The sequence below is a fragment of the Heptranchias perlo genome, chromosome 3 (genome assembly GCF_035084215.1).
Source record: "Heptranchias perlo isolate sHepPer1 chromosome 3, sHepPer1.hap1, whole genome shotgun sequence".
In the NCBI taxonomy this organism is placed as follows: Eukaryota; Metazoa; Chordata; class Chondrichthyes; order Hexanchiformes; family Hexanchidae; genus Heptranchias; species Heptranchias perlo.
Window position 1 is genome coordinate 65,353,819 of NC_090327.1, and position 22,013 is coordinate 65,375,831.

Consider the following 22,013-nt stretch of genomic DNA (forward strand, 5'->3'; position numbering starts at 1 on the left):
AATAGGACGGGGTGTATAACGGGCGGTAGAGCCACTACCACTCATTTTCCACTACCACTGAAAGTTAAAATCAGCCCGCAATTGTTTTAATTTGGTATGAAAAATGGCTAATTTTAATGGGTGAAATTTCTCAATAACACGGGGCATAAAATCTTATCTTAAATTATTAGTAAAATATTACCATGGCAAAATCTCATGTAAACATCTGTTGGTAGAAATTTTTAGCTCAGTCAAAACTACTGATTTATTTACTGTGGACTAACTTATTTACTCCGGTAAAATGTGTTTACTTTTTTACCAACTTCCTCAATAAAACTTGTGTTCAGATACACAAGTTTATTTTATTGATGTTCTGGGGGAAACTACTGTTTCCAGGACATCACTGAACAGCCAATACAAATAAGGCATTAGATAAATGGGATACTGTATTCAGGATATAGAAATTTTGAAAAGGTTCACTCGGTTAATCCCGGGGATGAGGGGCGGACATATGAGGAGAGGTTGAGTAGATTGGGACTCTACTCATTGGAGTTCAGAAGAATGAGAGGCGATCTTATTGAAACATATAAGATTGTGAAGGGGCTTGATCGGGTGGATGTTCGAAACTAGAACTAGGGGGCATAATCTTAGAATAAGGGGCTGCTCCTTCAAAACTGAGATGAGGGGAAACTTCTTCACTCAGAGGGTGGTAGGTCTGTGGAATTTGCTGCCCCAGGAAGCTGTGGAAGCTACATCATTGAATAAATTCAAAACAGAAATAGACAGTTTCCTAGAAGTAAAGGGAATTAGGGGTTACGGGGAGCGGGCAGGAAATTGGACATGAATTTAGATTTGAGGTTAGGATCAGATCAGCCATGATCTTATTGAATGGCGGAGCAGGCTCGAAGAGCCGATTGGCCTACTCCTGCTCCTATTTCTTATGTTCTTATGTTCTTAATTAGTGAGGTATAGTAATCTACATTCTTTGTTTGTTATAGATCTGGATCCAACAGAACTAAAGAGAATGATTCAATTATCCTTTTACATTCTGTGTTGCAAGTACCTTCAAGTTATATATGCAACTTAAATAGGATTCCACCGCTAATGGTCCAGTATCATTAATTTTACTTTAACCCAAGTTAATTAACTTCTTTCTTAACCAAGGCTGATGAGGAAGCTTGTGGGAAAGTCAACATAAAAGAAGGCTATAGTATATAATGATAAACATAGAGGTAATTTTCTTTTTCCTTCACACTCCACTCCTTGAAGTATTCTATGGAACCAGCAAGAAATCTATGGAAATCTATATCCTGGCATGGATTTTTCCAGGCCAGATGTCCTGAATGAGGAACATGGAATACAATATGCTTTGTTTGCCAATTCATAAAATCACAGGCTGATTTCATTTTGTTTATATAAAATCATACAGTAGCTCCTGGGAGTATAAAGAAATTAGGTATTGCTAATTACACATGAATAAATTACAAAACAAATGTTAGTGTTTTAATTGTATTAATCATAAAACAGGCAAGTGTGTTTCTTCAATAATGTGGAATTTCAAAGTTATGCAGTATGTAATAGCGACTTTCAATGGCCCAGTTTGAAAATAGTCACTTTTCTTGTCTTCAGAAAATATTTAGTTTCTGTTAGGGTGATGCATAATTGTCTGAAATCAAAGATTGTTAATAAGGTAGCATTTCAACATTGATTTACAAAGTAGAGTAAGTTGGAAGAATAAAGATGCAAAAAAAGCGAATATGCATGAAGCGAATATGCCACAAGTGATAAAAATTAAGTGAGTTAGAAAGATCACTTTTATATGTAGTGTACACTCAATATTCTATTATTTACCACTGTGTATTAAAAACAAATATATAATTTTTATTCAATTTCAGTTAGCCCATAGTAAGCACAGAGTTCAATTTCATATTATGCAAGTCAGTTGTCACTCTCTTCGGGGGTGTTTGATCATCCTAAGGAAGGATTTAAGGAACAGAGAAAAGTTGGGACTATTGCAACTGAAAAGACAGATAATTATTACACCTAAAAGTGAATAATTGTGTATTTTCAAATAAAAATATGCTGCACATACCAAAGCAGTTAATCATCTAAGTAAGTCAAATGATTTCAAAGGCAGAGGCATTTTAGTGACGAGACCATTCAGGTTCAATTTCAACTATGAAATTAACAGAACATCTAATCAACAAATTACACAAAAAAGATATTTTTTAAAATTAAATTTGGCACAGTTAATATACAACATTTTATAAGGGGAAGAAAGAAGTCATTGATCCAATTAGTTTCAGAAATACAAGATCACATAGAATATTAGACCTGATTCAGAGCTACTAGTAGGGTGCAATGCTTGTACGGAGCGAGTTGTGGGTAAGCAGCCCATGATTTCCCAACCATTAAAATTAATGGGTAAAAAAATTAAAGGCCACCTTCGCATGATTTCCAACAATGCACTCCCTGCCAGTACAGGTCCCCACTTAGAGCACAGGATTGCAGAATCTGCCCTTTTTGCTCCTTTTCCCACTGTAGTCCTCCCAGTTAATTCCTGTTAGATTAAAATCCCCATGACAGTTATATTCATGTTCAAATATACCTCCATATTCTGGTCGCATTGTTCAGCATCCTTAGCCTCACTCTGACTTGGTGACTTGTGATCAACAAATAGCTTCTTCAATGTCTTTTCATTTATCTCAATCCATAATGTCTCTACCTTGACCCTACTAACTCCAGATTAAGTTGTTTCCCTTACCTTCAATTCTTCTTTTACATACAAAGTAACAGCCCCTCCTGGCAAAGCATTTAAAGCGCCTTAATATGTTATGAAGGGAGGTCATTGGAGTTGTCAAACATACAAAGTAGGGTATATTCTTAAACTATGTGGTGGATTCCTTACATTGCCTGGCCTGGTTAGGTTATTAAACTTCCTGCGCTGAGAAGGTGTGGGGTTGTGGAGTTCATAGTGTATGCATTGGCCACTGACTTCCACTGGTCTCTAGCTGCCCTCATTGTTGCACTCTGTCTCTCCATTACACAGAAGGCCTCCCTCTTGTGCCTGTCCTCCTGTGGGAGTGCTTGCACATCTCCATCAGTCAATTGAAGGGCTTTGTACCCTGCAAAAAATGTTTCCGATATTGTATGAAATACATTGTTGTTGTGGTCATTAGCAAAAAATCCCCTGATAATGCTAGCACCTTTAAGCTGCTGCAGGTAATTAAAGCCTGGATGAGCACACTATTTCCCACCTCTAACAGATGAGCTCACCCACATTATTCAGGTAAGCGTAGACCCAGAAATCAGAGCAGGATCAGCACTCATCACATTAGACAAACAAAAATTCCTTCTTTCCACACTTCTGGTGGGGATAGTGCCTCCGCAAAATATATGGACAGATGTCTGTCCAGTTTTGAAGCTATAGATAGAAGTACAGTATTGTCAGGCTAATGTCCGCATTTACAATCTTACAATTTACTGATTTAATGGGGGAAGAGTAGAACTTTAATGGTCTGTTTATATCTTTCTCTAAGAATCATGGAATCATAGAAAATTTATGGCACAGAAGGAGGCCATTCGGCCCATGGTGTCCTCGCCGGCCGAAAATGAGCTCCCAGCCAAATCCCACTTTCCAGCATTTGGTCCATAGCCTTGTAGGTTATGGCACTTCAGGTGCATATCCAGGTACTTTTTAAATGTGATGAGGGTTTCTGCCTCTATCACCCTTTCAGGCAGTGAGTTCCAGACCCCCACCACCCCCTGGGTGAAAAAATTTTTCCTCAGCTCCCCTCTAATCCTTCTTTTAATCACATTAAATCTATCCCCCCGGTTATTGATCCCTCTGTTAAGGCAAATAGGTCCTTCCTATCCACTCTATTTAGGCCCTTCATAATTTTGTACGCCTCAATTAAATCACCCCTCAGCCTCCTCTGTTCCAAAGAAAACAACCCCAGCCTATCCAATCTTTCCTCATAGCTAAAATTATCCAGTGCTGGCAACATCCTCGTAAATCTCCTCTGTATCCTCTCTAGCGCAATTACATCCTTCCTGTAATGCGGTGACCAGAACTGTACACAGTACTCAAGCTGTGGCCTAATTAGTGTTTTATACAGTTCTAGCATAACCTCTCTGCTCTTATATTCTGTGCCTCGGCTAATAAAGGAAAGGATCCCGTATGCCTTCTTAATCACCTTATCAACCTGTCCTGCTATCTTTAGGGATCTGTGGACATGCACTCCAAGATCCCTCACTTCCACTACACCTCTCAGTATCCTCCCATTTATTGTGTATTCCCTTGCCTTGTTTGCCCTCCCCAAATGCATTACCTCACACTTCTCCGGATTGAATTCCATTTGCTACTTTTCTGCCCACCTGACCAGTCCATTGATATCTTCCTGCAGTCTACAGCTTTCCTCCTCACTATCAACCACATGGCCAATTTTTGTAGCATCTGCAAACTTCTTATTCATGCCCCCTACATTTAAGTCCAAATCATTAATATATAGCACAAAAAGCAAGGGACCTAGTACTGAGCCCTGCGGAACCCCACTGGAAACAGCTTTCCAGTCACAAAAACACCCGTCGACCATTACCTTTTATTTCCTGCCACTGTGCCAATTTTGGATCCAACTTGCCACTTTCCCTTGGATCCCAAGGGCTTTTACTTTCTTGACCAGTCTGCCACGTGGGACTTTGTCAAAAGCCTTGCTAAAATCCATGTAGACTATATCAAATGCACTACCCTCGTCGACCCTCCCTGTTATCTCCTCAAAAAATTCAATCAAGTTAGTTAGACACAACCTTCCCTTAATAAATCCATGCTGACTGTCCTTGATTAATCTGTGCCTTTCTCAGTGACGGTTTATCCTGTCCCTCAGAATTGATTCCAATAATTTGCCCACCACCGAGGTTAGACTAACTGGCCTGTAATTTCTTGATCTATCCTTCTCTCCCTTTTTAAACAACGGTACAGTGTTAGCAGTCCTCCAATCCTCCGGCACCACGCCTGTATCCAGTGAGGATTGGAAAATAATGGTCAGAGCCTCCGTTATTTCCTCCCTTGCTTCTTTTAACAGCCTGGGATACATTTCATCTGGGCCTGGTGATTTATCTACTTTCAAAGATGCTATTCCCCTACTACTTCCTCTCTCACTAAGTTTTTCCCATCCAATATTTCAGACTCCTCCTCCTTAACTACAATGTCTGCATCATCCCTCTCTTTTGTGAAGACAGATGCAAAGTATTCATTAAGAACCATACCAACATCTTCTGCCTCAACACATGGGTTATCTCTTTGGTCTCTAATAGGCCCTACTCTTTCCTTAGTTATCCTCTTGCTCGTAATGTTTATAAAACATCTTTGGATTTTCCTTGATTTTACTTGCCAATATTTTTTCATGCCCTATCTTTGCTTTCCTAATTTTCTTTTTAATTTCACCCCTGCACATTCTATACTCCTCTAGGCTTTCTGTAGTATTGCGCTCTCGGTGTCTGACATAAGCTTTCCTTTTCTGCCTTATCTTACCCTGTATGTTCCTTGATATCCAGGGGGCTCTAGATTTGGCAGTCCCACCCTTTTTCTTTGTGGGAACATGTTTACTCTGAACCCCTTGAATCTCCCCCTGCTCTGACACTGATTTACCTTCAAGTAGCTGTTTCCAGTCCATTTTTGCCAAATCACTTCTCAGCTTAGTAAAATTGGCCTTTCCCCAATTGAGAACTCCTGTTCTATCTTTGTCCTTTTCCATAACTATGCTAAATCAACTGAGTTATGATCACTAGCACCAAATGCTCTCCCACTGATACTCCTTCCACGTGCCCAGCTTCATTTCCTAAAACTAAATCCAGAACTGCCTCCTCTCTTGTTGGACTTGCTATATGCTGGCTAAAAAAGTTCTCCTGAATGCAATTTAAGAATTTTGTGCCCCCTATACTCTTCACACTATTTGTATCCCAGTTAATATTAGAGTAGTTGAAATCCCCTACTATTACTGCCATATTGTTTTTGCACTTCTCAGAAATTTGCCTACATATTTGCCTCCCTCTGACTGTTTGGGAGTCTATAGTTCACTCCCAGTAGTAAGACTGCCCCTTTTTTGTTCCTTAGCTCAAACCATATGGCCTCATTTGATGATCCTTCTAACTTATCAACCCTCCTCACAACCGTAATTGTTTCTTTAATCAATATTGCCTGATAAAAGAAGATTTTAGAGTCACTTTGAATGTTAGATCCTCGATAGGGACTGCCTTCTGCTTATTTCCATGAATTCAAGAAGAGAAAAACTGACTCAGTTCCTTTGGAAGGGTTGTTTACATCTGCCATCTCCATTGAAATGATAGATGACCAATACTGAGCATTTTTATTTTCTCCTGTTCTAGAAGTCAACATAAATTACACATCGCAAGACAGATATAGAAGAGGAAGGCCATTTGGCCTATATTAACTCATTCATCCAGAAATAATCTACTGTGCGTGCATCATAGAAGTAACTATTTCCTAACTGATTCCACCATTCTGCCCATAGGTCCATTTGTCCATAGGTCCACTTTGTCTAAAGATCTTCCTGACGTAAAGCCCTAAATTTGTTTTTTTACTAGTTTGAATCTTGTCTTCCTATCACAATTTAAGTTTGGAGGAGTGTTCCAGATTTACCTTTTTTATTGCCATCTACTATCTTCTATATATCTATTAGGTCACATTGGTGTTACCTCCTCTCAAGAAAGACTTGCATTTATATAGCGTCTTTAACGACCTCAGGACCTCCCAAAGTGCTTTGCAGCCAATTAAGTACTTTTAAAAAAAAAAGTTTAGTCACTGTTGTAATGTAGGAAACATGGCAGCCAATTTGTGCACAGCAAGCATAGCAATGTAATAATGACCTGATAATCTGTTTTAGTGGTGTTGGTTGAGGGATAAATGTTGGCTAGGTTGTCGGGGATAACTCCCCTGCTCTTATTCGAAATAGTGCCATGGGACTTTTTACGTCCACCTGAGAAGGCAGATAGGGCCTTGGTATAACATCCAACAGTGCAGCATTTCCTTAGTACTGCACTGGAGAGTCAGCCTAGATTTTGTGCTCAAGTCTCTGGAGTGGTACTTGAACCTATAACCTTCTGACTCAGAGATAAGAGTGCTACCAACCAAGCTATGGCTGACTTAGACTCAAGGGTGAAAAGCCCAACTTTCTTCAGTTTCTACTCATAACCCAATCCTTTGATGCTAGGGATCAGCCTTGTGCCTTTTCTCTGCATCAACTCCGGGGCTTGACTGTCTCTTTTGTATTTAGGCAATCATAATTCTGGGGTTTGATTGTCCCCCACTGTGCCTGAGAAACCAGGGGCGTGAATTTCCTTGGAGCTTCTTCTGCTTCACCACCATAACTTCAGCAGACGTGTGGCAGAAATCACGTTTTCATGGTCAGGGTATGTGGAGTCAGGGATCAGGTAGCTGAATGGATTGAAAGATGACTACACAACAGAAAACCGAGGGTAGGAGTTAAGGTTTAAGGTTATGTTTCTCGGGCTGCCAGAAGGTGGGAACTGGTGCCCCGCAGAGATCCATGCTGAGACCACTGTTGCTTACCATATATAGAAATTGGAAGTATGGTGTCAAAATTTGCAGGTGATACCAAATTGGTGGGTACAACTAATAATGTGGAAGAGTGCACCAAAATACAGGAAGATATAAACAGGCTTGCAGAGTGGTTGGATAAATGGCAAATTAATTTCATCATAGTGAAGTGTGAGATGGTTCATTTTGGTAGGAGGAATAAGGAAGTCACTTGTTCCTTAGAAGGTAAGAAACTAAATGAGGTAGAGGAGCAAAGAGATCAGGGAGTACATATACATAAATCACTAAAAGTAGATTAGCAAGTTGATAAGCCCCTAAAAAAATGTAAACAAAGTACTGGGATTCTGGAGGAATAAAATGCAAGTAAATGGAAAGTAATGTTACATTTATATAGAACCTAGGTTAGACCACACTTGGAGTACTGAGTGCAGTTCTGGTCTCCATACTACACACAAGATATTGAAACACTGGAGAAAGTGCAGAAAAAAAATTACAATCAATGTTACCAGAATTGAGAGGATGCAACTATCACAAAAGATTGAGCAGGCTGGGGCTTTTTTCTCTGGAAAGGACAAAACTGAGAGGAGACCAGATAGAGGTCTTTAAAATTATTAAGGGTCTCGATAGGGCGGACATGAAGAAATTGTTTCCACTTGTGGGTGAGTCCAGGATAAGACAGCATAAATATAAGATAGCCATTAACAGATCACATAAATTCATCACACAAAGAGTGGTGAGAATGTGGATCTCACTGCCACATGGAGTAGTTGAAGCAGATAGCATTAACACATTCACATGATGCAAAAATGAGCGAGATGGGAAGAGAGAGATTTGGGGGCAGGGTGGAAAGAGGTCATTAGAGTGAGAGGAGACTTATGCAGAGAACCGGCACGGACTTGATGAGCCGAATGGCCTGTTTCTGTGTAATACTTTCATCTTATACCCTTAGCTCCTTCAACGCTGTTCATGGAATGCTTATGTCATCCACTTTTTCCTCCCATGTGCAGTACTTTAGGTAGGGCATATTCTAGGGTTTGCCACCGTCCACTTGGGATGTCAATTCCTCAAAAGAAAATCAAGGTGGTTGGATCTTCCCCTTCTGAATACATGTTGGCTGCTATTTATCAGGTTATTAACATACATGTAATACTTAAATTTACTCTTATAATCAATTCCACTATTTTACCGGATACTGATACGAGGCTGGTGGGTCGGTTGTTTTCTGTATCTGTTTTGATCTCTTTGAAAACGGTTCACACTTTATGCTGTTTCCAATCTGGCAAGACATTCGCAGCATTCATAACTATCATCAAGACCTGATGGCTGGAATTTTCTGCTTCTGCACTCACCATCCCGGGATTTTCCACCCATACCTTTTAACGAGAGGAAAATTGCAGGCTGGCAAGCACAAAAATGAAAATCTTGGCCTACAAATCTCTTCCTTTTTTTCTCGTAGTATCCCTGGGAATTTATTTGTTTAAATCCCTGTTAAACTGTCTACGACCTCCAATTCATTGACATTGAAGGCATTAATTCTACTTGGATTATCAGTAATTGTGGCAGGCATGTTGCTGTTGTGTTCCTTACTGAATACCTGGAGAAAGTAAGCACTTATGGGGTCATTTTCCATATATTAATTTTAATTCCTAGGGGCATCAAAATAGAAAATCTCCCCTTTAGTACTCAAAGAACTTAGGTGTCCCAATTTATATTCAATTGGTTGACGCCCTCTATTAAAATAGCCTTCCTGTTATCTTGCATCATTCGTATCCCTGCATGGGTGTCAGGATTGGCTCATTGGTAGCACCTGTGACCCAGAAGGTTTCGGGTTCAAGCCTCACCCCAGAGACTTCAGCACATAAGCTAGGTTGAGATTCCAGTGCAGTACTGAGGGGATGCTACAGTGACAAAATGCTGTCTTTTGGATGAGATATTAAATTGAGGCCCTGTCTGCTTGCTCAAGTGAATGCAAAAGATCCTATTGTACTCTTTGAAGAAGAGCAGGGCAGGGGAGTTGTCCTGGCTAACATTTATCCCTCAACTGACACAGCTAAAACAGATTATCTGGTCCTTTACCTCATTGCTGTTTGTGAGACCTTGTTGCACACAAATTGGCTGCCATGTTTGCCTTCATTAAAGCAGTGACTACACTTCAAAAGTACTTTTTTTTTAAGCTGTGAAGCACTTTGAAACATCCTGAGGACATGAAAGGTGCTATATAATATAAGTTATTTCATTCATAGAATAAACTGACTTCTTAGTCTGATCAGGTTGTCCGTGGCAAACTCTAGTGTTAGTTTTTTTCCTATGTTAAATATGTCCAATGGGAGTAGTTCATTGTATAACTTTCCACCTCCCATCGGATCAACTTCTTTAACCTCCCAAGTATTCCTGAGGTATAGAGCCTAAACCACCTTCTTTCCTGTTTACTTTACTAGGCGAATTCACTGAAGCCACAATTACAAGGAGAATCAGGCTTGCAGTGTCAACTTGGCTTAGCTGGTAGCACTCTTGCCTCTGAGTTAGAAAATTGTGAGTTCAAATACTACTCCGGGATTTGAGCATGTAATCTAACAGAATTTGAGAACATAATCTAAGCTGATACTTCAGTGTGGTAGTGAGAGGTTGCTTCATTATTAGTGGTGCTGTCCTTTAAATGAGACATCAAACCAAGACCCTGTCTGGCTGTTCAGGTGCATGTTAAAGATCCTTTGGCATTACGCAAAGAAGACTGGAAGAACTCCCAGTGTTGTGGCCTACATTCTTGCCTCAAAAAATATCAAACTAGTCATTCATCTTATTGCTGCCTGTAAAATCTTGCTGTGCACAAATTGGTTGCCATGTTTGTCACCACATTTCAAAAATGAATTTGTGTGAAGCATTTGAGAAATGTGAAAAAGCATCATACAAATTGAAGTTTTTTTTTCTTACAGTGTTATAGCCCTATTATCTACTCACACTCCCTTTAAACACAATTCCCCAACCCCTTTAAGCACAGCTTTCCAATGGGAGCACAGGATTGGTGAATTTCCATTGATATTTCCTGAACACTCTGTGGGATAAGTTCACTGATCCCACGCTGTCAGTCAAGAGGCAAACCCGAAAGAAGTGTGGGTTCGAGAATCGACACGGTAGAGTTCATTTCCTACCCACGCTTCCTTCGAGCACGACTCTCGCTGGCAGCACAGAATCAGTGAATTTACCTTTACAGTCCTGCAAGCTTCATTTATTAGGTGACATTTTTATGATTAAGTGCAAGGTACCGAAAACAACCACTTTAAGCCTATCAATAACAGCAAAGTTCTGCAATCAAATTCAGAGTTTGAAATCCAACATCAATTTGCAAAAATATTTAACAAACTCAGTTTAAAACATAATACATTGTATTGAGATGATGGTTAGATGACCTAGTCCTACCACATGGAATTTAAAGAAAAAAAACTTCTTTGTTCCACAAATCCCATCATTACATGTGAATTTTATTCAGTGGGCAGGATTTGCACTGGCATAAATCCAGTGGATGGGGGCGAGAAATTAGGTGGGAAGCTGCAACACTGGCTGCTCATGCCCCCCTCCCCCTATCACATGAGTTTTCTGTCAGAACATGCAACAGTGTAGAATATGACTGCCCTAATGTGGGTGCATTTCTCGTAATTCACACCATAGCAACAGCAGGTGCTAGGAATGCTAGTGCATTCCTAATGTCCAGGGTTGCTAGGGGGGCAGATGGGGTTTTAAAAGCTGCTAGTGAGAGTCATGCTCGAAGGAAGCGTGGGTAGGAAATGAATCATGGGGCAAGACCCAAAGGCTGCCAGCCCCGTTATGCTACTGTAAGTGTCCATGGCCTACCACAGCCTTTCCTTTCTCCTCAGGAAGGCTCTCCTTTGGAGCTCTTTGACAATATTCAAGTTACTTTGGCCCCAAAAATCTTCCAGACCTTTTATAAAAAACAGTGAGTATGTTTCTTTCCAATCATCACAGCTGTGACTGGACCTTCTTATGCTGACATGCCTAGGCTTATAACTGCGGATGTACTCTCTTATCGCATTGCATTACATAATGGTATAATCCACAGTCGTAGCAGATTTTACAGCCACAAGACTTAGAAAGATAACCAAAGCACCATATAAATTATGGGGACTCTAACACAACATTTTGTATATTAAAAACATTGTTTTGAAGAAACATGCAAAAACATACATAGGAAATTTTATATAGTCCATCTACTGAAGTTGGAGGAAAAACACCATGTATTATTTTAGAGGATTATTGCGAGGAGCAAACACATACTAACAGTTGAAGGTCAAATCTGCTTATATTGAGTCTTTACTAAGTCCCAATTTTTCTCCTGACTTAATCATCACACATATAGCCATACCCATTATGCAAAAATAGCAACCATCAGGATTTTCCATTATATGACGGGGAATGTTCATTTTCCCTCTTCATTTCCCACTAAAGGTATTTCCTCTCCATGCATTTTCTTTCAGTTCAATGTGTTATATTGACCAAGATCCATGTTGTCCTTGATTGCAGGCAGAGTGATACAGTAGTGTTGTGTTAATTCAGTAAAATTAGCATCCACCAAATTTTGACAATCTTATTTATGAAATTAACTATGTAGTTCTAATTTGTGAATATTTTTAGTTTTTATCTAAAACATTGCCTTTGACTTTCATGCTGTTTTCTGGAATGTTCATAAAAAAGTTTCCCTGAGGTAACCAATACCTTCCTTCACTTGTGATTTTGCTTATACAGTCCAAAGCCAACACTTGAAGAAGTGCAGTCCTGGGGTCAGTCTTTCGACAGGTTAATGAAAAGTCCTGCAGGAAGAAATGCATTCCGAGAATTTTTACGAACAGAATACAGTGAGGAGAATATACTGTTCTGGCTAGCCTGTGAGGACCTTAAGAAAGAAGTCAACAAAAATCTTGTTGCGGAGAAAGCAAGATTAATATATGAGGATTATATATCCATCCTTTCACCTAAAGAGGTGAGTTTATGTTACAATAAATATTTTTGGGTCATTGAACAAAATATAGCAACAATGGAAACCCAGTCCTGTTCAGAACATCTGGTTCAATCATTTTAAACCTTATAAACTCCCTTTACAATGCCGAAATGCAATGGTGAATAGTCAACTTAGTGACAACAATCTAGTAACACAAAAAAAACATAATTTTCCCTTTCGTCCAGGAAAGTGCATCACAGTTGGAAAGGACAGAATACAGCTGTTGATACAGATGGGGATAGATCACAGCTGGCTTTGGGATATTGTAGGCAGTATAGGTCATGGATAGAATAAGGTTGAACCATAGAACTATAACTGGACCAAAGCCGAATGAGTATGGATGGTCATAGACATAAAAAAAATCTAACAGAGATAACTACAGGTGAGTGGTACATCTATTTATAAAGCAGATAATAAACTCTGCTGTATTTGACTTTGGTAGTGAGGTGCATTACATGTCTTTAGTTCCCAAAGGGCAAATTTTAGGTATGAAACAAGAAAAGGCTGTTTTTCCCATTGAGCCCATTCCCTCCACAAATCAAGTACAATTTGATCTCTCATGGACTTTAACCAACTCAATCTCCTGATAGTGCAAGAAACCACAAAATCTCTAAGAAGATAAAGCTTTTGAAATTTCTCCCTAACCCCCAAAGCTAATTGACTGAAATGCTAGCATATCAACCAACCTGCATGCAATGGCTCAGCCCTCGCTCAGCTGATCAATATCATCAACAGTCAGCCTCATGCTCAAAGGAGCTGGGGTGAGATGTTGTAGCACTGTGTCTGGTCCTTCAACTTAGATGCTGCTGCTCCCTTTTATCTTCTGAGGCTTGGGATTTTTGCGAGGCCTAAATCTCTGATTTCTGAGACAAATACTGAAAGGTGAGGTTGAGATCAGAGGCTGGGACCACTGGGGCCACTATTACACATGTCCTAGAAAGTATTGATCACTTATGTCTACACGTATTCTTAAAACCTTTAATCCAGTTCACAAATTGATATTTATCAGGCTCTTTTTTTGTTAAAAGAGTTAACAATATAACATTAAAGGTGTGGGCATGAGGGGGAAAGCAGGGGATTCTTGTAATCACTATCCAGCTAATCCCTTAAATACTCTTTCTACTGATGCAAAACTTTGCTACAGAAGGTCAACAGGGTAATGGTCTGTCAACGTTTTTAAATGTAAGGAGTCGCACAACACCAGGTTATAGTCCAACAGCTTTATTTGAAATCACAAGCTTTCGGAGCTTTGCTCCTTCGTCAGGTGAAGCAGGCTGTTCCAGAAACTAAGCCTATCCAGAAATTCACAATTGAAGCCTCTTTAATTCAAATGCTCCAACTTAGAAACAAAAAAATACCCAGATGCCACTGAAACATTCAAAAAATACTATGATTGTGAAAATTAAAGTGATACCATTAAAGGACCAGGGAGCCTCAATGTGGAATTGTTAGTGAGAGAATTAATTGCTAATATTGTTAACGCTCTACCAAATCATTTTTCAATTGGCTTTAAAAAAAAAGAGTAACCTTCCTGCCCTTTCAGTCTGGGTAGAATGAGGTAGCTGCTGCTATACATTCACTTCCCACCCAGTTTCTCAGACAGAACATGGGTGTAGTACTGACATAACAGAAATAATTGATGCATCCACCGCTGTACTTGACCCAGTGACAAGATAGAGAGCAGCAGCACAGGCTGAGTTGCTGGTATACTAGCAAAACTGTTTAAAAAATTTGAAAAACAAACACACATTTGTAAAATAGAACCAGAAGGAATGAAGGTACACTTAAAGATTTTAAACTGTAAAATAAAACTGCTCTTCCAATCTACACAGCACTTATGACTGGCTGTGTGATAAAACTCTGCCCACCCTCAATAAAGATTTCCTTTTGGCAAATGTGGATGACATTACTCACAGCTGTACCTGTTTAATTAAGAAATATCATTCTTATTTCTTTACTGAGTGCAAGTAATTTAGGAACATGATTTCCTGGATAGCACTTATGCAGAAATTACGCCAAAATTTACACCAGTTTCTGCGGCAAAATCTCAGAATAATGTTATATCCTCTCATATTCCATTTTCCCCATATCTGACACATTCTTAAATACCCTTTTCTATATGTTTTACTCTACTTCAAAGTTGCCCTTTCTCCACTGTTAGAAATATTGCTCTGTGATTCGAATAGGGGAAGATGCTTCTATTGGATGAGATTGGTTCAGTTTTTTCTTCCGTTTGAGGTCTGAAACGAGGAGTATTCAACAGACAGGCATAGCTGGGTCCCATTCATGTTCCCATGGTGACACCTTTTATCTGGAGGAAGTGTGTGGAGTCAAAGGAGAAGTTGTTCAAAGTAAGAACAAGTTCAGCCAGGCAGAGGAGTGTATTGGTGTAAAGAGATTGGTTGGGCCGTTGTTCAAGGAAGAAGCGGAAGGCCCACAGGTCCCAGCTATACCTATCTTTTTGGAGGATATGTTGAATCTCTGATCCAGTCCTACTTGTGCCTCCTTCCTGACCTCTTGAGGACTGTGTTGGTGTTGCTTCCTGCTCTTGCTCTGATTTGGAGAATTTCATTAACTGTGCTTCCAATTTCCACCCATCCCTTACCTTTATGTAGTCCATCTCTGACCCTTCCTTTCTCTTCTGGACTTTTCTCTCTATATATCTAGCGTTGAACTTTTCACAAACATCTATTCCAAGCCCACTAACACTGACAAAGACTTGGATTATACTTCCACCCCACTTTCTGTACGGACACCATTCCTTTCTCGCTGTTTCACTGTCTCTGTTGGATCTGCTCTAATGACTCTACTTTCCACCAGAGCTACTGAAATATCCTCTTTTTTCCTCAGTTGAGGATTCCCCACCACCATCAAAGACAGTAAACTCAATCAGGTCTGTCCCATTTCCCGTGCATCAGCTCTTGGACCTTCTCCCCCCTCACAACTGTCCTCCTGGTCTTCACCTCGTATGTGTGTGTTTTTTTTCCTTAAACTTTCCTGTTCTTTTCCTTTTTTATATACTGTTCATCTTTCATTTTTTCCAATCTTGATGAAGGTTTACACCTGAAACATTAACTTGTCTATTTCTTCCACAGATACTGACTGACCTGCTTCCATCATTTTCTGTTATTGTTTCAGATTTCCAGCATTTGCAGTTTTTGCTTTTTGTTCTTTTGTAAATATGTAAATAATCTCGTGATATAGAAGTCAATGTTTCATACGTTAGACTTAATGGAACGATCTCAGCATGGGTACTCCATTTAAAAATCAAACTGTGAGAAAGAGCTTGCAATTAATGCCAATGTAAACACATTTTTTCTATTAGTTGACTTTTCTTTAAAACAATGCGCTGAAGACATTGGTGAAACTGTCTTGCAGGAGTTACTGACCCTACCTGTGAGAGCTGAATTAACATCAAGATCAGGAAAGACATCATTAACACAGTGTGCTTCAATAACCATGATATTAAACTGTCTGTGCTAATTCAGCCTTTTCATACTGCTGGGTATAGCAACCCATTCAAGCCAGTATTCCATCTGCCATCAGGAGTCACCAATTAAACGAACATATTCAAAAAAATGACAGAAATAGATCAAAACAACATATCATGTTTAAAGTGTAGTGGTATCATATATTGTGTTCTACAGAGTAGTTTTCCTTTGTTTGATTCTAAGGCACTTCCCAAAATAACCACAAGTTAGAAACAAAACAAGCTACATTCCAATGAGCTATTGAAATATAGCACAGTACAGACTTTTTGGTTGTTTAACTTTAGAGATTTGTGTTAATCATCTGGGTGTTGATACAACCACAGGATCAGTCATGCTTACATTGTTACCTAAAGACTGCATAGTCTTTCGACACTAAAATGAAAAGTATAACAAGATTTTTTTTAAACTTCAATACAAGAGGTGGATTACTTACTATCAGGAGCTGAATTTAAAGAATGCCTTATTGTGAGTAATGCACCTTTTTCTTATATCCCCAAAATTGACTTTTTGCAAAATTCAGTGCAATAAAAGTATATATCATATATTCTATGACTGGATCACCTATCAACTGGACAAAAGGGAAATCATAGGGACAATCTTCCATCTAAGAGCATTGAAGAGAAACTATGTGATCTTCCCAATGAAGCCATTAATACAAGGTCATCAATAGCCACAATAAGGACACCAATACCTCAATAATTGAAAAAATACTTTTATGTTAATATGTATATATATTCAAAGATGACTACCTGATTAGAATCAGATCAAATAAGATACATACCCACATACCCAAGCCACTCAAGGGAGAATGATAAACCATCAATTCAACGGGAAGATAAGAATTACGGTATGTTAAAGATAAGTAATGTACCTTCCGTCTCCACTTCTTATAATGCATATCACATGGTTAACCACAGTAATGTCTCAGGAGGCAAGAGAAACTATTTTGGAAGTGCCTGGGGCTAATATGTGTGTAGCCCTGCCACTAAAAGTTCTGCATCCTATGAACGAGCAATGTATGGCAAAAGCCAGACTGCCTGTAGTCCCAATCCATTAAATGCTAGGCTGGTAAGGCATTGGCTTCATGGCCTTTGGCGAACCAGGTATAACCTTCATAGCTTGTCTATAGTGGCTAGAATGTGGAACTCACTACCACAGGGAGTAGATGAGGCAAATAGCATAGATGCATTTAAGTGGAAGCTAGATAAGTACATGAGGGAGAAAGGGTACAGTAGCGTAGTGATTATGTTACTGGGCTAGTAATCCAGAGGCCTGGACTAAAATCCAGAGTCACGAGTTCCAATCCCGCCAAGGCGGCTGGCGAATTTAAATTCAATTAATTAAATAAAAATCTGGAATTAAAATACTAGTATCAGTAATGATAGCCATGAAACTACCGGATTGTCGTAAAAACCCATCTGGTTCACTAATGTCCTTTAGGGAAGGAAACCTGCCGTCCTTACCCGGTCTGGCCTATATGTGACTCCAGACCCACAGCAATGTGGTTGATTCTTAATTGCCCTCTTAGGGATGGGCAATAAATGCCGGCCTTGCCAGCGACGCCCACATCCCGTGAACGAATAAAAAAAAAAATCCCTACTCTCTGTCACCTTTCGCTCAGCCAACTTCCTAACCAAGTCAGTACTTTTCCCTTGATTCCATGGGTTTCTATCTTAGCTAACAGTCTCTTATGTGGGACCTTATCAAATGCCTTCTGGAAGTCCATGTAAGTAACATCCATTGACATTCCCCTGTCCACTACTTTAGTCACCTCTTCAAAAAATTCAATCAGTATAGACCAATTGTGCCGAATGGCCTGTTTCTATGCTGTAAATTCTATGTAATTCTATTGTTCCCAAATTTTATCTAACTTGCTGCCATAAAAGAACAAATTAATTCATGGTCTGGATATCTGCAATTTATAGTCAAGATCAGGGATATGGAGCTCAAATTTCAAATAGAAGTCCGGGTGCATGGGGGGCAGGGGTGCATCCAAAATTGGGAGAATCTGGACTGGGTAAGGAAGCTGGCTCCAACCCACCGACTTCCGTGTTTCACACAAACGCATCTGTGTGTGCGTGCGGTTCAGGAATCTGGAAGTCCCGCTGGCAATTAAAGCCGGCAGGATGATATTTAAAGCAGTCATTAAGATATTTAAACTTGTTAAAGTACTTAATATTATGTGATTGAAGCAGATTTTCATTCTGCCTTGACATGTTTCCTGTGCTCTGTGAAACACTCCATGTTGAAGGAGACGTGTTTCAGCCAGCAGCCATTTGGACATTTAAATCCCTGTTGGACAGATGGGGATAAAAGGTGAGTTATTGCAGCAGGGCACTCAGTTCTCTCAGACAAACTTTCGTCTGGGACATCTTTGTGTTTAGACTGAAAATTCTTGGTTTCCACTTGGAATTGTTCTGTTTACACATAATGACCAACTGTATGGACACCCTCAAACTGTCACCATCAGGATTGGGGGGGGGGTGGGGGGCGCGATGGCTGCATTCACCTCTACATCCGAGGAGGAGGAACATCACCATCCTTGCCAGGCACAGCGTGCACTTCCGCCACTTGGAGCTCCACAACACAGTGCTGCGCCACAGGCACCTGCACAAGAGCACAGAGGGGAACGACAGAGGGAGTGACATCGCAGGAGGCACTACCCTCGTGAGAGGGTCTACAGACCAAGGCTCAACTTCCTGGACCTCTCTGAGGAGCAGTGCATACGGAGGCTGAGAGTGAGTCGTCAGGTGGTCGCAGACATCTGCAGCCACTTTCATGCCGAGCTGCTCCCGGCTGGGCCTTGTGGTATCTCATAACCCGTCGCTGTTAAAGTCACCACTGCCCTCAACTTCTTCACCTCCAAATCATTCCAGGGTGCCACTGGTGACATCGCTGGGGTCTCTCAATCGTCTGCGTACAAGTGCATAAGGCAGGTCACCAACGGCTTGTTTCACAGGGCCTCGCAATCCGTCAACTTCCCCATGGATGACCTCAGCCAGACGGAAAGGATAGTAAGATTCCACTCTGTGGCTGGCTTCCCATGGGTACAGGGTGCAATCGATTGCATGCATATAGCACCTCCACACGAGCCAGGACTATTCATCAACAGGAAGGGCTATCACTCCATCAACACAGCTCGTTTGTGACCACCGCAAAAAGTTCTTTCACATGTGCGCCAGATTCCCTGGCAGCTGCCATGATTCCTTCATTCTGAAGGAATCCAACATCCCGGGCCTCTTCCACGCACCGAACACCCATAAGGGCTGGCTCCTTGGGGACAATGGATACCCTCTGCACACATGGCTCATGACACCTCTGAGGAACCCCATCAGCGAACAACAGCGTCGATACAACGACAGCCACATCGCCACCAGGTCTATAATCGAACATGCGATAGGGCTGCTCAAGATGCGATTTCGGTGCTTCGATCGTTCCGGGGGAACGCTTCAATACGCACCAGCAAGAATGAGTCACATTATAGTAGCATGTTGTGTCCTGCACACATGGTGCTACAGAGAAAGGTACCAGTTGAGGAGGCCCCATCCCCTCATTCACCACCCACATCTGCCATCCCCATTGAGGAGGAGGAGGACGACGAACCCATGGGCAGAACAGCAGCTCACCTGGCTGCTCGCGAGGCCAGGTAGTCACTCATATGTGATCGGATCTCGTAAGATCAGAAAGTGAGAAGAGTCCAGTCCTTGCACCACCTGGAAAGAGCAGTGCCAACACCAGTAACCCTACCCCCGCCCCCGCACAAAACAGTTCCACAACTACACATACACCTACTGTAAAGTGACCCATTGGGTGACATCAAATGTCGCTGTTCATGATGAAGCACATGAAAGGGCGCTATCAGAAAAGCCAGTCAAGAATGGGCAAGACGTGGCAGTAGTGATGAGAATGATAACATTTAATGTGACTTTAACAAACACCAAATATAAATGAAAAACATGACAGTCTGTCAGACACCCTTGTGCATACCCTTCGTGATCACAAATCCTTAGCCTTTCTCTTCCTACTACTTCCATGTGGTGCATCCCCTGTGGCTGCAGCAGAGGTAGTGGCAGGTTGCTCATGTTCATGCCTTGATTGACTACACCCTCTGGGCTTTGGAGCCCGTGAGGGCTCCTCCAAAGACTGCTCCACCTGCACCTGTGCAGGGGCTGACTCGGCCACCTGGATAGGAGGCAGCTTTGCGGGTACTGGTTGAGGGGGGGGGGGCAACGGGTGAGAGGTAGGAGCACTTTGAGTGGCGTCCCCACTTCCATGTCCCCTTTCGCCATCATCCCTCTCCTGGGCCAGACCCACATCACTCCTACCATTCTGCTGGACAACTATTTGGAGGACATGCGTGATGCCTTGTAAAGCCAGTGCTAATGTATCTGTCTGCCTTTCTAAGGCAGCAGAATGTTGTCCACCCTGAGTCCGCACAGCCATAGTCAGGGCCTGAATGGACTCATTTGTGAGCCGTGCTTGAAGCTCAATGGAGGCTAGCCTTCTCTCCATCACAGACATTCCTGCACTTACCTGCGACACTATCTCAGATATTTCAGCAGTTACGTGCGACACTATCTCAGACAGTTGCTCACGTCCCTGTGACTCTATCTCAGAGATTCCCTCAAATACCTGTGCCACATTCCACTCATGCAGGAGTTGGACTCCTCCACCCTCTGCGCTATTGTGGAGAGTGTGCGTGGCACCTGTTCCAGTACCTCGCAAATGTGCTGCTGTCCCTCGATCGTTCTCCTTTTAAAGGATGGCCCCCGGGGTTCAGTACCTGCGTCCAGCTGAGCAGAGCCTGGAGAGGAGAGCGCCCACCGACGCGGACTCTCCACAATTGCCCCTGCCACCAGTGTCTGCTCGTGCTCACGTGTGTGGTGACTCACCATGTGCCAACCCAAGTAACTAGGACCCGCCAAGGTGTGAGTATCTGCGCTGGTGGATGGCTCGCTAAGATGTGACGGTGCATCCTCAGAGGCCTGGAGTTCCTTGGAGGAATTGCCCTCTGCCATCACTGCGGTCGTTGAATGGCCTGTAAGAGAACAGAAGGCAATATTAAGCATCATTACAGATGTGTATTGTTGTGATGAGCATACTGAGGTGATCAACATGCCAAGCATTGTTAACATCTATTCGTGTTGTGTGTGATGAATGTTAAAGTTGTGTCACCAGACGTTTGTGGGATGCCAGTCTCGGCGTCCCCGACGGACAGGCACTCGAGGTACAGCTGATCTCCAGGGCCGCCTCCTCCTCGTCTGTGAGGACCACTAATTCTGGAGGCTCCTCTCCAGTCCTTGCCCTCTCGCATGCATTCTGAGCTCTCTTCTCCTAGAAGGGGAGAAAGTACAGACATGTGAGTGAGTGAGGGTGAAGTGGTCAGCCAGTGAATGCATTGCTTTAGGTCAGGCTGACCGTGAAAGAGGTGCATCAGCGGGTGAGTATGAGACAGAGACATCACATTGGATGAGGATTGGGGTGAGTGGTAGTAGTGGGGTGACAAATGGGGAGGTGAGGAAGTGCTGAGAAAGTGCAGGTGAATTGATGATGAGCGTGAGTAGGTGTGAGGAGTGATGTAATGGAGTAGCATTGGCAGATTGAGTTGTGGGGTGGGGGGGGGGCGGGTGGTGATGTGGAACACGGAATGCAGGAGAATCAGTGAGTGTACTCACTTTTGCTGACCCAATTAGGTCTTTGAAGCGCTTCCTGCACTGGATCCAGGTGCGGCAGATGTTGCTACTGCTGGTGACCCCCTTTGTCACCTCGAGCCAGGCCTTCTTGGTGGCCGAGGCAGGGCACTCCCTCCTGTCAGCTGTGTAAAAAATTTCCCTCCTCCTCCTCAGCTGGGCCTGGAGTGAGGCATTGTAAAGTCTTGGAGCAGCCTTGCCCCTGTGCTGCTCCAAATTGTGTGTTCTTGATCTTTGCTCCAGCAAAAGCCATTGGAGCAAAGGCC

The 22,013-nt window shown here is 41.8% G+C and overlaps 1 protein-coding gene across 2 annotated transcripts in view; it reads left to right on the forward strand.

The window, feature by feature from the left end:
- The window catches only part of LOC137306421 (regulator of G-protein signaling 20-like), a 175,589-nt gene that overhangs the window by 149,087 nt on the left and 4,489 nt on the right, over positions 1 to 22,013 (forward strand). For both annotated transcript variants that reach the window (XM_067975607.1, XM_067975616.1), the window contains one exon: positions 12,314 to 12,548. In XM_067975607.1, coding sequence (XP_067831708.1) covers positions 12,314 to 12,548 — 235 coding nt within the window. The remainder of the gene's footprint in view (positions 1 to 12,313; positions 12,549 to 22,013) is intronic.